General features: G+C 40.2%; 1 protein-coding gene across 1 annotated transcript in view; it reads left to right on the forward strand.

The window, feature by feature from the left end:
* RASGRF2 (Ras protein-specific guanine nucleotide-releasing factor 2) overlaps positions 1–21157 on the forward strand; it is a 267751-nt gene that overhangs the window by 133036 nt on the left and 113558 nt on the right. The window contains exons 13-15 of the mRNA XM_010863390.1: positions 8554–8636; positions 16364–16612; positions 17200–17588. Coding sequence (XP_010861692.1) covers positions 8554–8636; positions 16364–16612; positions 17200–17588 — 721 coding nt within the window. The remainder of the gene's footprint in view (positions 1–8553; positions 8637–16363; positions 16613–17199; positions 17589–21157) is intronic.

Here is a 21157-nt window from a genome sequence, read left to right on the forward strand (position 1 = left end):
GAATTCCTTCCTAGTGGTTTTAATTACTTCTGCAGTTATCAGTGAGACTGACATTTTCCACCATATCTATTTCTTGTCTGTTTATACCAGATGGACATTTATTTGTTGGGGCTATGCTTGTAGATATCCTTCCCTGTCCTAGGGAAATAAACATTTCTTTCGATCTAAATTATGAATATATTCTCCATGATTTTGTCCTTCTTTTTGTCATTTTTTTGTTTTGCATAATTTTAATTTTTTCTGGCATAATTTGACTCTACCTTGCTAAACCCTTGTACCATGTTATACTAATCACATGTAGCTCTTACTTGAAATAATAAAGTGGTGCCTAAGTATTGACACAATCCCACTTTCACATAGAGAACTCTGTATGAAAATTAAGACTTTTAGCTTTGTCAGGCCTCTCTCTTTGAAGCTGTAATTTTTAGAAGTAACAATTGCTTGAATGATTAATTATACTTTTAGCTCCACCAGCAAGGTCATAATTAACTGTTGGTGCGTCCAACAAAATGTGCAAGTGGTTAATGGTCTTGACCAATAATTCTTCCCTTTTTCATCTATTTATAGGGAAAAATTTGAGGCTGAAGATTTGACCGTTCATTTCAATATAGTGCATTCATTTGTGCATGTCTTACTGTGATACATAATGGAGTATTAAACAGACTTTTCTGTAATTATGGGTATTAACTAAAATGCAGAATTAAAATTCACCTCTGAGCTTCTTGGTTTGGGCAGATGTGTCAAAATATAGACAAATTTGTAGCACACTGACATGCTTCTTCCCTTAAAATAGCTTCTCTGGAATCAATAGGGAATTTTTTACTTTAATATAAAAAGGTGATTTAAGAGAAAAATTGAGTTTACTTTTCTTCCCACTCTTTAGAAGTATTAGGAAGATAGAAAGGTATGGTGATGCAGTAGATTACTAACCTTTGACCAGATACTTCCTTAAGCAGGACATGCAGAAAAGCCTACTAGAGGGAATTCCCTGGTAGTCCAATGGGTAGGACTCCGCATTTCCACTGCAGAGGGCACAGGTTCCATCCTCAGTCAGGGAACTAAGGTCCCACAAACTGTGTGGTACAGTCAAAAAAAAAGGAAAACAAAGCAAAACAAAAAAGCCCAACCAACCAAACAAACAAAAACACTGCTGCAAAAGGCATTGTTAGCCTTCCTTCAAGGACCAACTGCTTCAAAATTACCTGGGTCTAACAATCCCACTACTGGGCATGTGCCTAATCACTTAGTCATGTCTGACTCTTTATGACCCCATGGACTGTAGCCTGCCAGGCTCCTCCGTCCATGGGATTTTCCTGGCAGGAATACTGGAGTGGGTTACCATGCCCTCCTCCAGGGGATCTTCCTAACCTAGGGATCGAACCCACATCTTCGATCTGTCTGTAAAAAAAAATTGCAGACAGATTTTTTTTCCATTGAGCCACCGTACCCTGAGAGAACCTAATTGAAAGAGATGCATGAATCCCAGTGTTTATTGCAGCACTCTTTACAGTAGCTAGGACAATGTCCATCTACAGAAAAATGGATACAGAAATTGTGATATATATATATATATATATATATATATATATATATATATACAGACACACACACACACACACACACACACACAATGGAATATTCAGTTCAGTCACTCAGTCGTGTCTGACCCTTTGCGACTCCATGGACTGCAGCACCCCAGGCCTCCTTGTCCATCATCAACTCCTGGAGTCTACCCAAACTCATGTCTGTTGTGTTGGTAATGCCATCCAATCATCTTATCCTCTGTCATCCCCTTCTTCTCCCACCTTCAATCTTTCCCAGCATCAGGGTATTTTCAAATGAGTCGGCTCTTCGCATCAGGTGGCCAAAGTATTGGAGTTTCAGCTTCAGCATCAGTCCTTCCAATGAACACCCAGGACTGATCTCCTTTGGGATGGACTGGTTGGATCTCCTTGCAGTCCAAGGGACTCTCAAGAGTCTTCTCCAACACCACAGTTCAAAAGCATCAATTCTTCCGTGCTCAGCTTTCTTTATAGTCCAACTCTCACATCCATACATAACTACTGGAAAAACCATAGCCTTGACTAGATGGACCTTTACTCAGCTATTAAAAAAAGAATACATATATGAGTTAGTCCTAATGAGGTGGATGAACCTAGAGCCAATTGTACAGAGTGAAGTAAGTCAGAAAGAGAAAGACAAATATTGTATTTCCAGTTGGGTTAGTGGTAAAGAACCTGCCTGCCAGTGCAGGAGAAATAAGAGATAAGAATTCAATCCCTGGGTTGGGAAGATCCCCTGGAGGATGGCATGGCAACCCACTCCAGTGTCCTTGCCTGGAGAACTCCATGGACAGAGGAGCCTGGCAGGCTACAGTCCTCAGGGTCACAGAGTCAGACATGACTGAAGTGACTTAGCACCAGCAGCAGCAATGCATGTGTGTGGACTCTAGAAAGATGGTACTGATGAATCTATTTGTAGGGTAGGGGCAGCAGTGGAGACACAGACAGAGAAGAGACTTGTGCACCGTGTGGGAAGGAGATAGTAGGAAGAATTGAGAGAGTAGCATGGAAGCATACACATTACCATACGTGAAATAGATAGCTAGTAGGAATCTGCTGTGTGACACAGGGAGCTCAGCCCAGTGCTCTATGACAATCTATAGGAGTAGGATGGGGTGGGAGATGGGACAGAGATTCAAGAGGGAGGGGATATATGTATACCTGTGGCTGACTCATGTTGATGTATGGCAGAAACCAGCACAATATTGTAAAGCAATTATCCTCTAATAAAAAAAAATTTTTTTAATTACCTGGGGCTTTTATAAATATGCATATTCCCAGTCCTCTATCCCCTGGTCATAGTCATCAAAACTGAACTAGAATAGCCATGATCTAGGAATCTGCTTTTGTTATCTTACTGATTTTAAAGTTTATAGTAATTCACATAAATTGTGTCCTTAAAGTTATATGACACCCTGGCTATTTTCATGTCTTTCTCTTTTAACTGAGTGAATTGGATTCATTTTCCCAGGGCTCAATCTCTTCTCCCCAACACAAGATATGTGCTTATATGATTATGAATATATACTTTCAATATAAATATTAATATATTCATACATTCATAAATAAAAGTTCTATTGCAGTTTAACTTTCTTTCTGGAAGAGAACTCTTTTCTTCAGTGCAGCAGTACTGAAAATACCAAATGGAAGTGAGATAAAAGCAAAATATTCTGGTTGAAGTAGAATTGGTAAACCCAGGGCCCCTAGGAATCCTGTTTGTTCAAAATCATGTTGTCACTGAACCCTGTCTGTGGAGCCTCTAATAGATAAAGAGTCCATTTCAAAACCACTTCTCTGTTATAAATATACCATAATATATTTTATATACACATGTATGTATATGTGTGTATGGGCTTCCCTGGTGGCTCAGTGGTAAAGAATTCGCCTGCTAATGTAGGAGATGCGGGTTCACTCCTTGGATTGGGAAGATCCCTTAGAAAAGGAAATGACAACCCATTCCAATATTATTGCCTGGGAAATCCTAGGGACAGAGGAGTCTGGCCAGCTACAGTCCATGGGGTCGCAAAACTTAGCTACTAATCAACAGCAACATATGTGTATATGTGTGTATGTATATTTATATGTATATATATTCATCCATCCCACAGATAGATGTGTCAGTTATCAAAGACCTTTTTGTACAATTAAATGTGATTTTTTTATTACATGGTCTTTTGATCTCTGGTTCAGATTGCATGTATATTTCCTTCTGAGACTTGAGTGTAAGTAAAAAATTATTTTTATTCCTATTGAAAATAATTTAATGCTTGACACAATGAATCAAATAGATTTACAAAATGAGATCTGACACTGGATAATAAGATGTTCAAAAGTGGTCACATAAATCTTCTCTTTTGGATCTAAAACATTTATCTCAAGTTTCAATTCTGGCAGTGTGGAGGACTGCACCAATTTAGATCCCCTCTGGCTATAAAATCAGAAATATTCAAGTAATGTATGGCAAAAACAATACAATATTATAAAGTAAAATAAATTAATTAATTTTTTTTAAAAAGAAATATTTAATACATAAAATCAGTATAATAAAAAATTTAATTCATTGATGATATTTATAAATATAAAAGGAAATCTCTAGTTGCCAGAAATAACAGGGAAATTTAAAGTCAGAGCAAACAGCATGTAAGCTGAAGACACAGAGACATGAGGATGATTTAAGTCTGGTTATCGGTCCCATGCCTGAGGGGTATTAGCTAAAGGAGGGAGGGTTAGCCTTGGGCCCCTTAAAGGAACTAAGATTTCTGTTTAAAGCCTGAGCATTGGAAGGCGGTCCCATGCATGAAATAAGAACTCAAAAAAAAAAAAAAAATACCCATTTGGCCTGGGAAATCATAAAGAAGTCTGTCTTTGTCTTGGGTTCTGAATTTTTTAAAATCTCCTTTGAGAAAAACAAATGCATTTCTGGTCTATGGATTTAAAATTCAGATGTGCAATATTCACATGGTGTGAAAATTCCAAACTGAGAAATTAATGCAGAAACAATTTTTGGACTGTTGCTGGTTAGCAAGAATGCTTGGTAGAAGCAAACACAAAGTCACTGCATTAGCAACACTTCAACAGTTCGGGGCTCATGACAATGTGCTCAAAATAAAAAATTACAAATCTTTTGAGTAACTGATCTATCATGAATGAGAGTTAGAAGACTCAGTAAGGAGTATAATTAGCACTGCTGGAACTTCATCTAATACAGTGATAACTTAGAGAAGACAGGTTTAAAAGAAGATTTAAAGTAAAGTATGAAATGAAAGGAGGGAAGGAAGAAGAAAGGAAAGAAAAGATCGCTATGTAAAAAGGATCCAGATTTAACTTTCAAAGAACCAAATAGAATATCTAAACATAAAATCTATAGCCCTGAGACATCCTAAGGCTGTTGTCTGATAACTATGCTTTTGCTTAGACTGTTAAAGGATATTGAAGGAACACTGTTTACTTTCCACAATTCTCACCAAACACCAGCTCTGTCCTCCCACTTTCTGTGTTGGTTACCCAGGTAACATCTTCATTCTGCTCAGAAAAACCGAGAGTGAAAAGTCTAAGGAATAGCTAGAAATGTCACTGGGGTGAAGGTGTCACTTAACCCCTCCTTCCTCTCCCTGTCTGTATGCCACATCTGTCCCCATGCCCCAAAATCTCGCTCGTAGTTTCATAAGAATAGGGATAGTGCTAAACCATTTTCCCATTGGAATTAGGAAAATGAATTTAAAGTGGTTTACTTTACTCATCTTTGAAACTCTTTTATATATTCTTTCTCTGCTCCCTGCCCTCATCTCCCAGCATTTAGCCCAGTATCTGTCACATAGATACATACTTAATAAATGCAGACATGAGACCCTCATTTAATAAAATCCCCGCTGCTGCTGCTAAGTCGCTTCAGTCATGTCCGACTCTGTGTGACCCCATAGATGGCAGCCCACCAGGCTCCCCTGTCCCTGGGATTCTCCAGGTAAGAACACTGGAGTGGGTTGCCATTTCCTTCTCCAATGCATGCAAGTGAAAAGTGAAAGTGAAGTCGCTCAGTCGTGTCCCACTCTTAGCGACCCCATGGACTGCAGCCTACCAGGCTTCTCCGTCCATGGGGTTCTCCAGGCAAGAGTACTGGAGTGGGATGCCATTGCCTTCTCTAATGCCATATAATCTATGCATCTTCTTGGTGCCCATGAGAATCCAAAAAGGTAGACTAGTTTTGGTTAAGTTCTGTGTCACTCAAAAAACATTTGGCCATGTTTATTGCTTTTAAATATATTTGCATTTTCCAATTTAAAATGTTCTAATAGTGAAGTCATCTTTGAATTTTACCCTGTTTTTTTTTTCTCTTGGTTTTATTCAGTAACTCATCAATTTCTATTATTGCTTTCTTCAAAATATTTATCTCCATCTGTTCCTCTTCATTCCCATGGTCTGCCTCAGCGGAGCCATGAATCATTTCATTTGTGACTCAGAATATCATCCTGATGATCTTGCCATTCAGTGAATTCCCCCAGCTGTAGATCTTCTAACTTGAACAAGACCACTTAGAAACTTGTAGTGACTTACCATCTGCCTGCTGGATATAATCCAGATTCGAGACTGCTGACTGCAGCTGACTTCCTCTTTCTTACCGTCTCCTCCGTTATAGATGCTCACACCAGCCAGACTCATCTCCTTGCTTTCCCCTGTATGCTCATGCATAGAAATGAATGGAGTCACTGGAGTCTCTTTTCACCTGGCCCTGACTGAGAGCTCTCCCTTGAGGTCGTGTGGTCATTTTGAGGCCTACGAGGATACCCCTACTACTGGCAGCTTGGCTCACTGGTGAAAACACTGGCTCCATACAACTGGGTACTAATTTAGGACAGCGCAGTTTCAGAACTTTGGGAAGAATACCATGTCTAACTTCCTGCTACTCAAAACTGATGGGAGAGGCTGCATTTATTTATGCCTAAAGAAGAGCAGCCATACAGACCCTTTTCTGCAGAGTATGAAATTAGTGCTTGAAATCAGATAAGCAAAGGCAGGACCCATCCTTTGGGACTCACCACAGAGTGGTTAGTTTGAAATTATACTCTTCAACCAATGTTGAGGAAGTTTATAAGACATGATTTGATAAAAAAACAAAACTTTAATTACTTTAAAATGAAGTTGTTGAGGACAATAATGTTCATGACATTATTTAATGTTTTATTTATAAGACCCATGAGATACTTTTCCTTTGGACAGAGAGTAGGATGAATTGAGGTTCTGTTAAGCCATGAATTTTGTAGTTGATCATATGGCTTCCTTTGAGTTGGCTGCCCCATGGCTCAGCTAATTTTGAGGACCATGTAGAGCAAGTGTTTGGAACTTCTCAACATAAAGTATATGTGGTCAGTTGGTTCCAGGCTTCATCTTATTATTTTCCACACTTTATCCAAATCCTCTCTGATTTTCTTACTTACCTTGACTTTGTCTTACTATATGCATTTTTGTAATCCACCTAGGGGAGTAAGATATAGTATAAACTCATGTATAAGCACATATCATCTAATTTATAGTTAGGGCCACCTCATGTGCAGACTTGACTCATTGGAAAAGACCCTGATGCTGGGAGGGATTGGGGGCAGGAGAAGGGGACGACAGAGGATGAGATGGCTGGATGGCATCACCGACTCGATGGACATGAGTTTGAGTGAACTCAAACTGTTGGTGATGGACAGGGAGGCCTGGTGTGCTGCAATTCATGGGGTCGCAGAGTCGGACTCGACTGAGTGACTGAACTGAACTGAACTGAACCACAATTATACATATAAGAAGCTAATTCAAAATTTCAGATGTTTAAAGAAATGAAGAGGAACTTTAAAATATTCTGCTTTATTCCTGGAAGTAGAGATCCGCTATACCTCGTCATTGAAATAATGGCATAAGACTTGAGGAAACAAAGTTTTAAGGAACATTAAGTATGAAAATGGCTATTATGCTAAGTAGGGGAATCAACAGTCAGGGGATGCTGGTAATCCAAAGTTTTTTATATGCATATTCATTCTTTCATTAGACATTGGGGTTTAGGATAAACCCTGAGTTCAAGAGCTGTGTGAAATCACTTGGCAATCAATTTCCTCACACCATTTAATTATAATCATTAAGTAGTACATGGTATCCTAGTAACTAAAAGTAATTTCTGATTTTAAAAACTGTTTAGATTTTATTTTTCATTTTCTGTTTTGTTTAAAGGGAATATGTATAATTCAAAATACTTCTCTAGCCCAAAGTAATTGCAAAGGGAAATTTTGAATTGATAAGGCATAGATGTAAATAAAGAAGGCAGAGAAAATTAGCAACGTTCTGAGTTTTCTTCTTAGAAAGAAAAGAGAGGAGATGAACAGGGCTTTATGTATGTCAGAAACAGGAGAAAGCATACAGTTCATCCTCACCAAACCAACACATTGCCAATAGAAGCTGCTTGAGAAACTAGTAAAATGTGGGGATTTATTGCCAAAAAAACACACACACACACACACACAAAAAAAAGCACACACAGAGCTTACTAGTGAGAGAGAAGATGAATCCCATCCAAGGAAGCCACCATTTCTTCTCTGCCTGCCCCATACCACGCCCTGTGGTAGAGAAGGAATATTGCAGAGGTGGTCACCAGGGGAATAAACTCCTCAAGTAGAGTTGTGACTGCCAGAGGATTGTGCCGATGTGACACTGTGCTCAGAATCCTTGGGGAACACGTTCCAGGAAAATGCAGCCCTTATATCTATCCTTGGGCATTTGCTAGGTGTGCAGTTTTGGTATTTGGATATGGACTCTGTTCTTCATTGTGTAATGTTTCCTTGTGTGTGTGTGCGTGTGTGTGTGTGTGTGTGTGTGTACACATGTGTGCATACCCATGCTTGCATGCTTATGTGCCCAGATGAGAAACTGAATTGTTTTTATGACTCTAAATAATTCTAGGAATACATACTCTGCCTAGGTTTTCATGTGGGTTGTAACTGTCTGTTTTTTAATTTCACAGTGTGTGGACAACATACGGTGTAATGGTTTAATGACTATAGTGTTTGAAGAAAATTCCAAAGTTACTGTGCCACATATGATTAAGTAAGTGTGATAATCCTTTCTCTGACATTTTAATCAGGATCAAATTGGTGGAGAATGTAAAACCCTGAATAAAATATTGCTTCACTGGGATTCAGCTTCATACTGTGAATACATTCAGCAGTAATGTGATAATTCATAATATGCCATTATAAATAATAAAACTATTGTAATGGTTTTTCAGATTCATGGTTTATTGACTCACAGCATAGAAATACAGTTTTTCATACTATTCAGAATGCCTTCCTCAGTACAAAAAGCCTATCAAAAATTTTAAGTTCAGTATATAAAGTTGTGATAGCGGATGTGTCAGAGGATGGACAAAAGTTTGGCAGATTCTTTTGCAGTCTTCTCAGTGAGTATGAATCATATTAGTTAGATTTGGTTGTAGAGACACACTGAGATTTTGAAGACATTCAACATAAATTAACTGGCTTTCTATGGTACTATCTACCCACAGCCTGTGTATGGATTTGCCCCAGAGGCTATTGCTGGGGGCTTCCATCTTGCTGTCTATGTGTTTTATTAAGAAAGCAAATCTGATAATTTAGTGTTATCACTAAGGAAACTGTAGTTTTATTTGAAGCGAGAAGTTATATCAATAACTATGTGCCATAACTCTCTACATTAGTACTTTTGTCTCTATATACTTTTTTGTTTCCAAATTCAAAAATTGTTTTGGAAGGATTTTCAAGCTGACCAAATTGTTCCCTACTCTCATTTTCTTGGTTATTTGCAGTCCAAATTCTAAGAATAAAATGTATTTTTAAAAGTAGTCCTGTTATATCTTTCCAAAAAGTTACATGAAGCTAAGAAAATATTTGTCTTCCATGCCTTTTATGTGGATTTTTTTTTTAGGTCTGAGCTAAGACAAAAAGCAGCATCAACTTTTCTCTTCATTGCAGGTATTGATAGGTACAATTGATAGGTACAATGATAGGTATTTATTGTAATTAGCATCATCCCAATTGTACAAACTTTAAAACTAAACTAATACAATTATGTAAAGTTTAAAAATAAAATTAAAAAAAATAAATTGCTAGTCAAGTTTTAAAATATTTTGAAGAGGGTCATTTTTTTCTTTCTTTTTATGGAAGAAAAGCTATGACAAACCTAGACAGTATATTAAAACGCAGAGACATTACTTTGCAGACAAAGGTCTGTCTAGTCAAGGCTGTGGTTTTTCCAGTAGTCATGTATGGACGTGAGAGTTGGACTATAAAGAAAGCTGAGTGCTAAAGAACTGATGCTTTTGAACTATGGTGTTGGAGAAGACTCTTGAGAGTCTCTGGGACTTGCAAGGAGATCAAACCAGTCAATCCTAAAGGAAATCAACATTGAGTATTCATTAGAAAGACTGATTCTGGAGCTCCAATACTTTGGTTACCTGACGTGAAGAGTCGACTCATTGGAAAATACCCTGACGCTGGGGAAGATTGAGAGCAGGAGGAGAAGGGGGCAAGAGCATGAGATGGTAAGATGGCATCACCGACTCAATGGACATGAGTTTGAGCAAGCTCCAGGAAATGGTGAAGGACAGGGAGGCCTGGCTTGCTGTAGTCCATGGTGTCATAAGAGTCAGACACGACTGAGTGACTGAACAACAACAGGGGTCATTTTAAGACTCTCATGCAGAGATTCCTTTAGCCTTATTTTTCCTAGGTTTTTAAGTATAGTTTAAAAAAAAAACAAAAAACAGATCAGGGACTTAGAATCCACTTTCCAATTCAGGGGACTCAAGTTCCATCCCTGGCCAGGGATCTAAGATACCACATGCCATGGGGCAACTAATTCCACACACCACAACTAGAGAGCACCTGTGTGCTGCAATGAAGATTTTAGGTGCTGCAACCAAGACACAATGAAGCCAACAATAAATAAATAAGTGTATTTTTTTCAAAGGTAGGTAAAAAGAAAAGATCAGTTAAAAATGTGTGATAATAAAATTAAAACCAAGTATGGAATATTAAGTCAAAAGTTTCAAATTATGACTTAATTTTTAAGTTCACATCACCAGGCTAGTTTTCTTATTAGTCTTCTACCAGAGTTCAGTTCATTTCAGTTCAGTTGCTCAGTCATGTCTGACTCTTTGCGACCCCATGGACTGCAGCACGCCAGGCCTCCCTGTCCATCACCAGCTCCCAGAGCTTGCTCAGACTGATGTCCATTAAGTCAGTGATGCCATCCAACCATCTCATCCTCTGTCGTCCCCTTCTTCTCCCACCTTCAATCTTTCCCAGCATCAGGGTATTTTCAAATGAGTCAGCTCTTCACATCAGGTGACCAAAGTATTGGAGTTTCAGCTTCAACATCAGTCCTTCCAATGAACATTCAGAACTGATCTCCTTTAGGATGGACTGGTTGGATCTCCTTGCAGTCCAAGGGACTCTCAAGAGTCTTCTCCAACACCATAGTTCAAAAGCATCAATTCTTCAGTGCTCAGCTTTCTTTATAGTCCAACTCTCACATCCATACATGACTCCTGGAAAAACCATAGCTTTGACTGTATGGACCTTTGACGGCAAAGTAATGTCTCTGCTTTTTGATATGCTGTCTAGGTTGGTCGTAGCTTTTTTACCAAGGAGCAAGCATGTTTTAATTTTATGCCTGCAGTCACCATCTGCAGTGAGTTTGGAGCCCAAGAAAATAAAGTCTCTTACTGTTTCCATTGTTTCTACATCTATTTGCCATGAAGCGATGGGACTTATTTTAATACTTCACAAAATAATGTATATTATTTTCATTCATTTTTTTGAAGTACTTTCTTGAAGATTAGACAGCCTTGAAATTCCAGTCTGCTTTAGAATGAGAATATGTAAGTTGGACTTGGTAGCCAACTTATAAGCTCTTGAACCTTAGGGCAGCTGCACACCTACTCTACATACACTTTGTTCACTTAAAAAATTAATACAGATAAAAACTTTAGTTTTCTGCCTGCCTCGGTTATGACTGGCATCTCAATGCATCTTCTGTCCTGTGTTCTGGGAGTTTGACTAATCCCCATTTCCAGTTTCATTTGTAACTGCCTCCTATATAGACCAAGACGTCTCTGCATTTGGAGGGACAGAGAGGTCACTGTTATGAGTTGGAACCACTCACTAGAGAATAGAAACCTGTATCTGAGGCTGTAAGGACTTCCTATGGAAGTCGCACATATTTGGATGCCCTATTCTCTACGAGGTGTATTCCCAAGGCAGAGATTCATATATTTTGTATCTTTCTTCCTTCCATTTTCCCCTGGTCATTGAGCCTGATTCTCTTCAATCAGAGAAAAAGATGATTTTGCAATCTCTGTTCCTTCTGATAGTCTCCTCCGTGGTCCTGTTCTTCTCTAAATTCTATATTCTTGCCTCCCTGCACGTCTCTCTGGCTACATGCAATAAAAAAATAAAAAATAAAAAAAGATGTTTTGCAGAGTTAAAAGAAAAAAAATTATCCTATCTTAATGGCATTACTTTGCAGGGACTCACTTTTAAAACTTACTAATTACAATAGGTGATTTGGGTTTGATGTTTCAAGATTGTTTTTTTAAATGTTTACCAAAAAGGAGTTGTTATTATCATGGGAGGCTTAAGTAACACATTATATCTTCTTGAGGGCCCCTTAGGAAATAAAGTAAAATCTCTTTCAGTGTAATAAAAGAAAATTAAATAATTTCATAATATTTAATTCTTTTTTCTTTAGTTAAAATGAAACTGTAATCATAATTTTGAGAGGCAGTGGTGTAATTAGTTGTAATTTCATGTTGGCTACAATATATTTTTTTCTCCTAGTATTTGATTAAAGTAATTATAGTCAAAAAATGCCAAGTGCAAAACTACCATTATAATGCAAAATCATGATATTTATTAGGTGATTATATTCCTTTAAGTGATGTTTTATACTTTATGTATTTAGGCTGAGGCTTGCTTTCTTTTCATAATAGTTGACCTCAACTTAGAGGTTAAAACAAAAAATTTTCCTAGCTTAATGGCATTACTTAGAAATGCCATTTCTAAGAAAATGGAGATTTTAGATGGGAAAATGGTGGGAGAAAAAGTGATCACCTTGATTAGCGGATCCAACCAGTCCATTCTGAAGGAGATCAGCCCTGGGATTTCTTTGGAAGGAATGATGCGAAAGCTGAAACTCCAGTACTTTGGCCACCTCATGCAAAGAGTTGACTCATTGGAAAAGACTCTGATGCTGGGGGCAGGAGGAGAAGGGGACGACAGAGGATGAGATGGCTGGATGGCATCACTGACTCGATGGACGTGAGTCTGAGTGAACTCTGGGAGTTGGTGCTGGACAGAGAGGCCTGGCGTGCTGCAATTCATGGGGTCGCAAAGAGTCGGACACGACTGAGCGACTGAACTGAACTGAACTGAACTGAGACTGATTGAATTAAAGAAGTTTCTGAGGTCTTTTAACAAGGGAGGAAGATTAAAAACCAGAAAAGTAAAGTTGGTGGATGGTCACATATGAAGGACAAGAAAGAGCCATTGTATTTTCAAGAACCTCACTCGATGCTCTTCTATATTTTCAAGATCAGTGATGTGACTAGAATGAACAGGCTGCCCTTAGTTCCTCGTCAGAAGTAAGCTACTCATTTAAAATGCTCTTTCAGGCCCTCAAATGAAGTCTTCCCCTCTGCACTGAGCTTACTTTAGGGTGGGATGTTTCCAAGAGCAAGCTAAAGAAGCTATTGATTTCTTTTTATCCCAAAGAAAATAAATATATTGCCGGGGTCCAGCCCCGGTGAATCCAGGGAATTCGAAGCGGGGACGGCGTCGGCGAGGATCAGGAAACAACTGCTTAATTAAACGTTAATTAAGGATATAAAGAGTAATAGAATAAGGATAGCTCAGTGAGGAAATTCAGTGGAGAAAAGAGGCTGAATAATTCATCCAGAAGGTAAGAGAAAGAACGACATGGTGAGACCAAGTTTCGGTGAACAAGGCCCGCACTTTATTTTCCAAAGTAGTTTTTATACCTTAAGTTATGCATAGAGGATAATGGGGGAAGGGGTAGAGTCATGCAGTAAGCCAGGCTTTCTTCCTGCAAACTTATCATATGCAAAAGTTTAGGTGATTTGCATCATCTTCTGGCCCGGAGGCCTTTTTCTCTAAAGGTGATTATTCTAAAGTCAGGCGCCAGCCTCCAAAAAGCATTAGATAAAGTTGCATTCCTACAGAGCAAAGGTGTGGTGGGCTATAACAAGAAAAAGAATTAACTCAAGGGTCCCAGGTTACAAACATTAAAGCTACTACTTACACCAATTATATTAATCAATACACTGCCAGGGACACAGCAGATAAGGGATATGGAAACTTAGCAGCAAACATTGGCCCAACAAGTGAAAATCCCTTCACCAATACAATTTCTAATCAATCTTTTAATTGCTCAAAGGAATCTGTATTTAGACAGTTTAGAACATCTCCTGCCTCTCACAGTTGGGAGGCTCTGAACAGTCACACGTGGCCGGAAAAACCTATTCAGGCAGGCTAGAGGATTTCCAAAGGAGTTTGTAGGTTGAAACACTGTCACACCCAAGAATTATTAACTGGAGCTGTAAGCTAACTCTTTTTTCAGAGAGGTAGTGGGGAACAGCCCCCCGTAAAGTCAGAGGTGTAGGTGAAGGCACAAAGCAGAAAGTAGGCAGACTCTGGTTGTGGGGGTAGATTGCTTGAGAATTTCCAGGGAGACTCCTGAGGCTTGATCCCGCCTTTGCGTATGCCAAGCCTCCTTCCTCATGACCTTTGCCAGGGGCGGAGCTCGCTCCCTGCAATATATAATTTAAAATCCCTCCCAAGTACTGCAATAGCTAATTAGGGACACACAACAAGCCAGCTGATTCTTAGCAAGCGACTGTCTCACTGAACCTCACTGGCCCGTAGTGTATCCTTTAGTCAAGTGATGAAATCCAGCACTTCATTGATCACCTGTTTCTGAGATGCTGCCGTGAAGGTAGACACGGGGGTCTCAGAAGGGAACGTGAAGGCTACGGGCAGTCCTCGCAAAGGTGTGCGTTTCTTTGAGCCTCACTTGGATTCAGCCTCAGCTTCCACACTTTCCATCTTATGAACTTAGCCCGGCTTCTTGACCTTTCTAACGAAGGTGCGCCACGAGCTGAGGGGTCTGAGCACACCCAAGGATCCCGAGGGCTGCTGTGTGAACCTTCCCCTGAGTTTCCTGTCCACCTGGAAAGACTGCTGCAGGCTTCCAGGACAAGGGCCTCCAGGTGACAAGTTGAGGAGCAGCCAGATGGTGGTTTTATAGAATGAGAGAAACCCAGCATTGCAGGTGGGCAGGTGGAGACTGTGGAAGGGGAATCTTTAGAAGAGTTCACTGAGTATATTACATCCATTATTTTTTTAGGAAGACACTTTTTAACACTGCAGAGTATTGAAAACATAAGGAAAACACAGTATTTTACACAATTGATGGTTTAAAGTGTATTCAGAATAATGGATGGCCTTCAATGCATTAATCAGCCAGAAAGAATGAAATGGATTAAGCATTCAAGGAGTTAGAAAAAGAATGACAAAAATCAACTGTAGGAAAATGTAGGAATAAAATAACTAAGAATGGAAATTAATACCTTAAAATATAGAAAAAAAACAATAGAGCTGATCAAAGAGCTGTTTCCAGAGGAAAAAATACCTAATAATATAATATCTATTGGTTTAGTCAAGAAAAAATTGGTGGGTGGGGGGGGAGCACAGATGTACAAAATTACAAGTAAGAAAAAGAAATAACCACAGATAATAGCAGTGCTGTCTGCATCTTCCCCTCCTCCCCACCCTTCTGTGGGGAGAATGTCACCCTTACTTTTTAATCATACTTCTGATATTCTGATTTGAGGGTATAAGCCCTGCTCCTCCTAAATAGGACTTTGGCTTTAATTTCCTAATAAAATAGGATTGAACCAGAGAAAGAAGTGAAAGCGGAGTATGCTTCTCTAACATAGGCCACTTTGGCATATTCATTACATTGAGCTACAGACACTTGAAAAACAGCAAATGCAGAGAGGGTTTTTCTGAACTCTTCTTATCTGCCTAAAGACAGATTCTCAAAAAGGAACTCAATTGTCATAAATCTTCCCAGGAGTTTCACCAACCATGGAAAATTGACAGCTGTCACAGGAGAGACTAGATGTCAACATCACACCCAGGCTAACTGCCACAAACCTTCCATCTATTTTGATACCTTCCATCTGTTCTGATACCTTCCATCTATTCTAAGGGTCCATTCATCTTTCCTAAAAATCATTTACTCTTCCCTGAGAGGCCTATACACAACCCCCACCACCCTTTCCCTATTAAGATGGCATTTAAGTCTAAGTTCTAAGCCACCTTTTTGAGTTTCTCATTTTCTCCTGGTTATCTCCCAGGGATACATGAGATATACATGTTAATAAGCTTCTTTATTTTTCTCTTGTTTATCTTTTATCACAGAGACTCAATTAAGATCTCAGGAGTGTAAAGGGAAAATTATTTCTCCTCCCCTGGAGAAGGAATCCACAGAGTGGAATGAATGATTCCTATTTTCACAATTAATTCTGACCTTCCTAAACTATAATGGCATGGTTGATGATTTTGTGGCCCTGCTTTGTATATGTCCAAGCACATCTTTTATCAAATGCCAGGGGAAGCCTGGACATGAGTGTGCATTTACAGACCCTGAAATACTCAGGGGCTGAAGGTCAGTTATGCTCTGGTTTTGTCCTCACGTTCCTGCCTTATGCGTAGGTCTGACGCCCGGCTTCACAAGGACGACACTGACATTTGCTTCAGTAAAACCCTCAACTCCTGCAAAGTGCCGCAGATCCGGTACGCCAGCGTGGAGCGCCTCTTGGAGAGACTGACCGACTTGCGGTTTCTTAGCATCGATTTCCTCAACACCTTTCTGCACACCTATCGGATTTTCACGACGGCAGCTGTGGTGCTGGGGAAGCTTTCTGACATATATAAGAGGCCTTTCACCTCCATCCCAGTCAGGTAGGCCTGGGATTAGCCTGAGATGAAAGTATGCCCCACCTGGTCCCTGGGTCTCTGTGCTGATGGACAGCCCACTCTGCAGGGTCCTGGCTGGCCTTTGAGCTTACCAGACCCCCCAGTCCCCAGTAGAAGACGGTGAGGGGAGGTCACAATTCCCAAGGGAAGCAGTTTAAGTTTCCAAGTGGCCTTTGCCAAGATAAAGCTATTGTTTGGAGCTTTTCTTTCTACCTTTCTTTTCTTTTTCTTTTTTTAAAAGCAACTGTGCTTTTCACATTTTAATATGCAGAAGCATCACCAGGGGACCTTGTTAAATTGCAGGCTCTGATTCAGTAAATCTGGAGTGGAGCCCAATGCCAGTGTTCCTTGTCTTTGGACACAGTTTAGTAGCAAGGGGTTAGACAAAGCCTAAAAAGTGTGTTCTTTTGGCAAGTGTATGGTACACACCCAACATTTAAATAAAGGAATCCAGCCACAGAAGTTCTATGATAGCATGGCCTTTTAATGTAGGGAGCATGTCTTGAACGACATCAGGAGACTAATTTTTCACTCGGCCACAATCTTTTAATAGCTTTTGCTCTTGCTTTTAGGTCATTGGAACTCTTTTTTGCTACCAGCCAGAACAACAGAGGTGAACACTTGGTGGAAGGCAAATCCCCACGCCTGTGTCGCAAATTCTCTTCCCCACCTCCACTGGCTGTGTCCAGGACGGCCTCCCCAGTGAGGGCCAGAAAGCTGTCCTTGACTTCTCCCTTGAATTCAAGGATAGGCGCACTGGATCTGACCACCTCCTCGGCATCCAGCAGCCCCACCACCACCCACAGCCCAGCTGCATCCCCACCGCCTCACACTGGTAAAGTGCCGTTGGATCTGAGCAGAGGCCTTTCTTCTCCAGAACAAAGCCCGGGATCTATAGAGGAGTCTGTTGATAACCCCCGTGTGGATCTGTGTAACAAGCTAAAACGAAGTATTCAGAGAGGTATTATCCTGCTACCACACTCTGTGTTTGCTGGCCCCACCATTCCTTCTGGAACCCTAGTTCCCTTTCTTTACAACTTTCCTACTTTTGCATAGAAAGTAGAGTGAGTGCAATGGCTAATTAGAAAGTCCTGAAAGTTTCTAGCCTTTGTGGAAGGAGGGCAGGGTTAGCTGCCTTCTGTAGTAAAAGGCCAATTGTAGTCAATTGTCTATGGAAGGATGGTATCATCTAGATGATTATCACTGGAAGGTTCTTAGTGGAATTTGATTAAGGCTGGTTGGCTAAAGAGCATAGCCCAATATTTGGCATAGAGGCAAGTTGCAGGCACCGTTATCCATGACCTCGAGTCCCAGAGCCTTCTCCTCCTCCAGTGTCCATCTTAAGCACCTGTACTGCTTCTGGCCTTTCCTTGCTTAGGATGACAACCTAACCTGGAAGCATTAAGATGACTTCTTCAGTTTAGTTTCCAAGACAACACTCCATATTACGACAGAGATATAGGGAAAAAATAAAGTCTGAGACAGTGTTCACTGTCCATGACACAACCAAAGCAGTTTTTAGAAATGTGAATTAGATCATCTGGTTTCCTGATTATATTCTCTAAAGACTTCCCATCTTACTTAGAATAAAGTACAATCTTCTTCCCAAGGCCTTCAGATCCTATGAGATTTGGATGCTGTGTCTCTAATCCCTGCTTCTGCCATTCTTCTTCATCTTCTTGGCTACAGTCACACTGATTTCCTATTTTTGTCTCAAAAACTCCTGGGTTCTTACTGCCTCATGACCTTTGCACTTGCTTATGCCCCTGCCTGGGCAGTCTTTTCTGCCTGGGCAGTCTTTTCCTACAGAAGCTCATGAGATCAGCAATCTTGTCTGTCTTGTTCACTTCTGTACTGTCAGGGCGTTGGCCAGTACCTCACAGATTGTAAATTTTTGTTAAATGAATAAATCAAGCAAAACACTCAGGGGACTAATTAGGGATTGCTGTGACACATCTCCATACCCTTCTCAGCTTGGTACAGCGTAAGGGTTGGAGGAAATGAGCCTAGCCTTGTTCTTTTACAATCCAGTGTTTCTGTGATGAACAGAATTTAACAGCCAAATTAGCAAACAGCTTCTTTGTAAACTACACAGGGACTGATTTGTTTGCTGATAACATAATAAAAAATTGGGCAATAAGTCAGGCAAATTGTCCAAATTTTAAGGAGGATTACTGAGACGGAAGCATAGATTCCTGCTTTCTACCTGCTTGAAGCTTCTATGCACTTTCTAGCTCAGATCATTTAAATCAGCTTTCTGAGTGAAGTGCTTTGTGGAATTTTAACTGGAGTGGTTGTCAAGATCAAAAGTAGCACCCTTTTAACCAAGAAATTCTTTAAGTTGACACATTAGCAACTAAGGAGGATGAAAGGGGAAAGATAATTTAAAAAGTCATTAGAACAACAAGCTGCAGCAGAATCATGATGGATTTCTCTTGGGAATAGTGAGACAGTGCACAGGCTGACAAGTGCATCCGGGGTTTGATCCAGACCAGTGCTTGGGAGTCTCTGCCGAGGGAGTGACTTTGGGAGGCTTAGTTCAAATCTCCTCTCTGTGTCAGAGCAGCCTGGGAATTACTGGAACTTCCCAGAATATAGAAAGTTCTTTCTCCTCCATTATTGGATTGTATTAAATGAGAGAGGAGGAATCTGGAGGTTAGTCTGGATTCTCATGTCATTTTGAGTTAGCAGAGCTTTAGGAATAGCATTTCAGTGTTAGACATTGGTGGCTCCAAGACTTTGTTTGGAGACTGGGATTGGAACAGGGTAAGGTTGTTCAGGAGTCATTGTGACCTCCTCCTCTGCACGTTGCCGTGCTACAGGATCCACAGTGGTAAATAAGATGGTGCCCTGGCCCCTTATGTGTAGTTCTCTGGAGAAGGTGAGCAAACACAGGTGGTTCAAGATGTATAGATGGAGGGCTCAGGAAGGTGAAAAGCAGGGGAGATCATGTTTGGTTGAGCAGAATCTGCAGGGGTCATTGACGTAAGCCAAGAAGAATGGACAAGTGGGCTGCTTGGAGGAAATAGGCAAACTCATGGCCAAAGAGCACCTATGAGCAAAAGGCTGCTGGTAACCCCCAGTGGTGAAAGCCATTTCTGAGAGCAGGAGTGGTCACAGCTTGTGAAGTGACAGCTTTTGTCCAGTTTGGACACCATGTGAAGCTCTGCAGAGTAGACCATGTTACTAGTCTTCCTGCTTTCTAGTATCTAGCAACTATTTAAAACTCTCCTAAAAAGTTCTCCTTTCTCTCCTCCTTCTTTTTTGGCCATCTTAGCCATTAAGTGTACAAATCAGTAGTGTTAAGTATCAATATATTCACATTATTGTACAGTACACAGAACTTTTTCATCTTAAAAAACTGAAACTATATACCCATTGAACAACTCCCCATTTCTCCCTCCCCCAGCCCTTGGCAGCCACCATCTTATTTTTGTTTCTGTGAGTTTGATTACTTCTTGTATTATATATAAGTAAAACCACACAGTATTTGCCTTTTTGTGACTGGCTTTTTCATGTAGCATAATGTCCTCAAGGTTCATCTTTGTTGTAACACATGCCAGGGTTTTCTCCTTTTTTAAAGCTGAATAGTATTCCTTTGTATGTGTATTCCATATTTTCTTTATCCATCCGTCTCTTGATGGACTTTTGGGTTGTTTCCCTCTCTTGGCTCTTGTGAGTAATACTGCAGTGTACACGTGTATGCAGATTCTCTTCAAGACCCTGCTTTCAGTTCTTTTGCATATATACCCAGAAGCGAGATTGCTAGATCATATGGTAATTCTGTTTCTAATTTTTTGAGGAAATTTTTGTTTTTGATAGTGCTGACACCACTTACCATTCCCATCAACAGAGTACAGGGTTCCAGTTTCTCTGCATCCTTGCCAACACTTAGTATTTTCTGTTCTTTTGATAGTGGCCTTCTAATGGGAGCATGGTAAGAATCTTTCTCCTTTTTTGTGATTTTCTAGAGATTGCATTTTAACTTGGCTAGGGCCTGATAGTATAGATAGTAACTTCTTTCTTTAATAGAGGAGCAAAAGAAAAATCTATTCCTTTCTGCATTATATACTAAGTATGTGTTACAGTTCTAAAGGCCCTCAGTCAAGTTGCCCCTTACCCATAATAATTAATTTTTAGACTTTTACTTGCACATGAATTGTTCTACAGTGGTCACCAAGTTCCCTAGTTCTGGTCTTCCAGGCCCAAGCCCAGAGTGCATGTGATGGTCCCATGCCGCATCATAACATCTGTTTGGCCTACTGTCTCATGTAGAGGTGTAATCACTGGCAGGAATCAGTGGCTTTTCCCCAAGAGTAATGAGGTGGAAAAAGTTTAGAACTGGGGAGCCAAGATAAATGAGAAAGGACCAAATCAAGCTCTCAGGGCAAGATGCTAACAGACTGCCAGAGGTGGGAATGTTGTGGGCACAGCTAGTGGCACCTGGAGACCTTATTATGTGGCAGCTCAGGTTATTGCTGACCAGGGCCCAGCAGATGGTAAGGGCCCATGGATAAAGGCGAGGCAGAA

Source organism: Bison bison, unplaced genomic scaffold (assembly GCF_000754665.1).
Source record: "Bison bison bison isolate TAMUID 2011002044 unplaced genomic scaffold, Bison_UMD1.0 scf7180017864490, whole genome shotgun sequence".
NCBI classification, from domain to species: domain Eukaryota; kingdom Metazoa; phylum Chordata; class Mammalia; order Artiodactyla; family Bovidae; genus Bison; species Bison bison.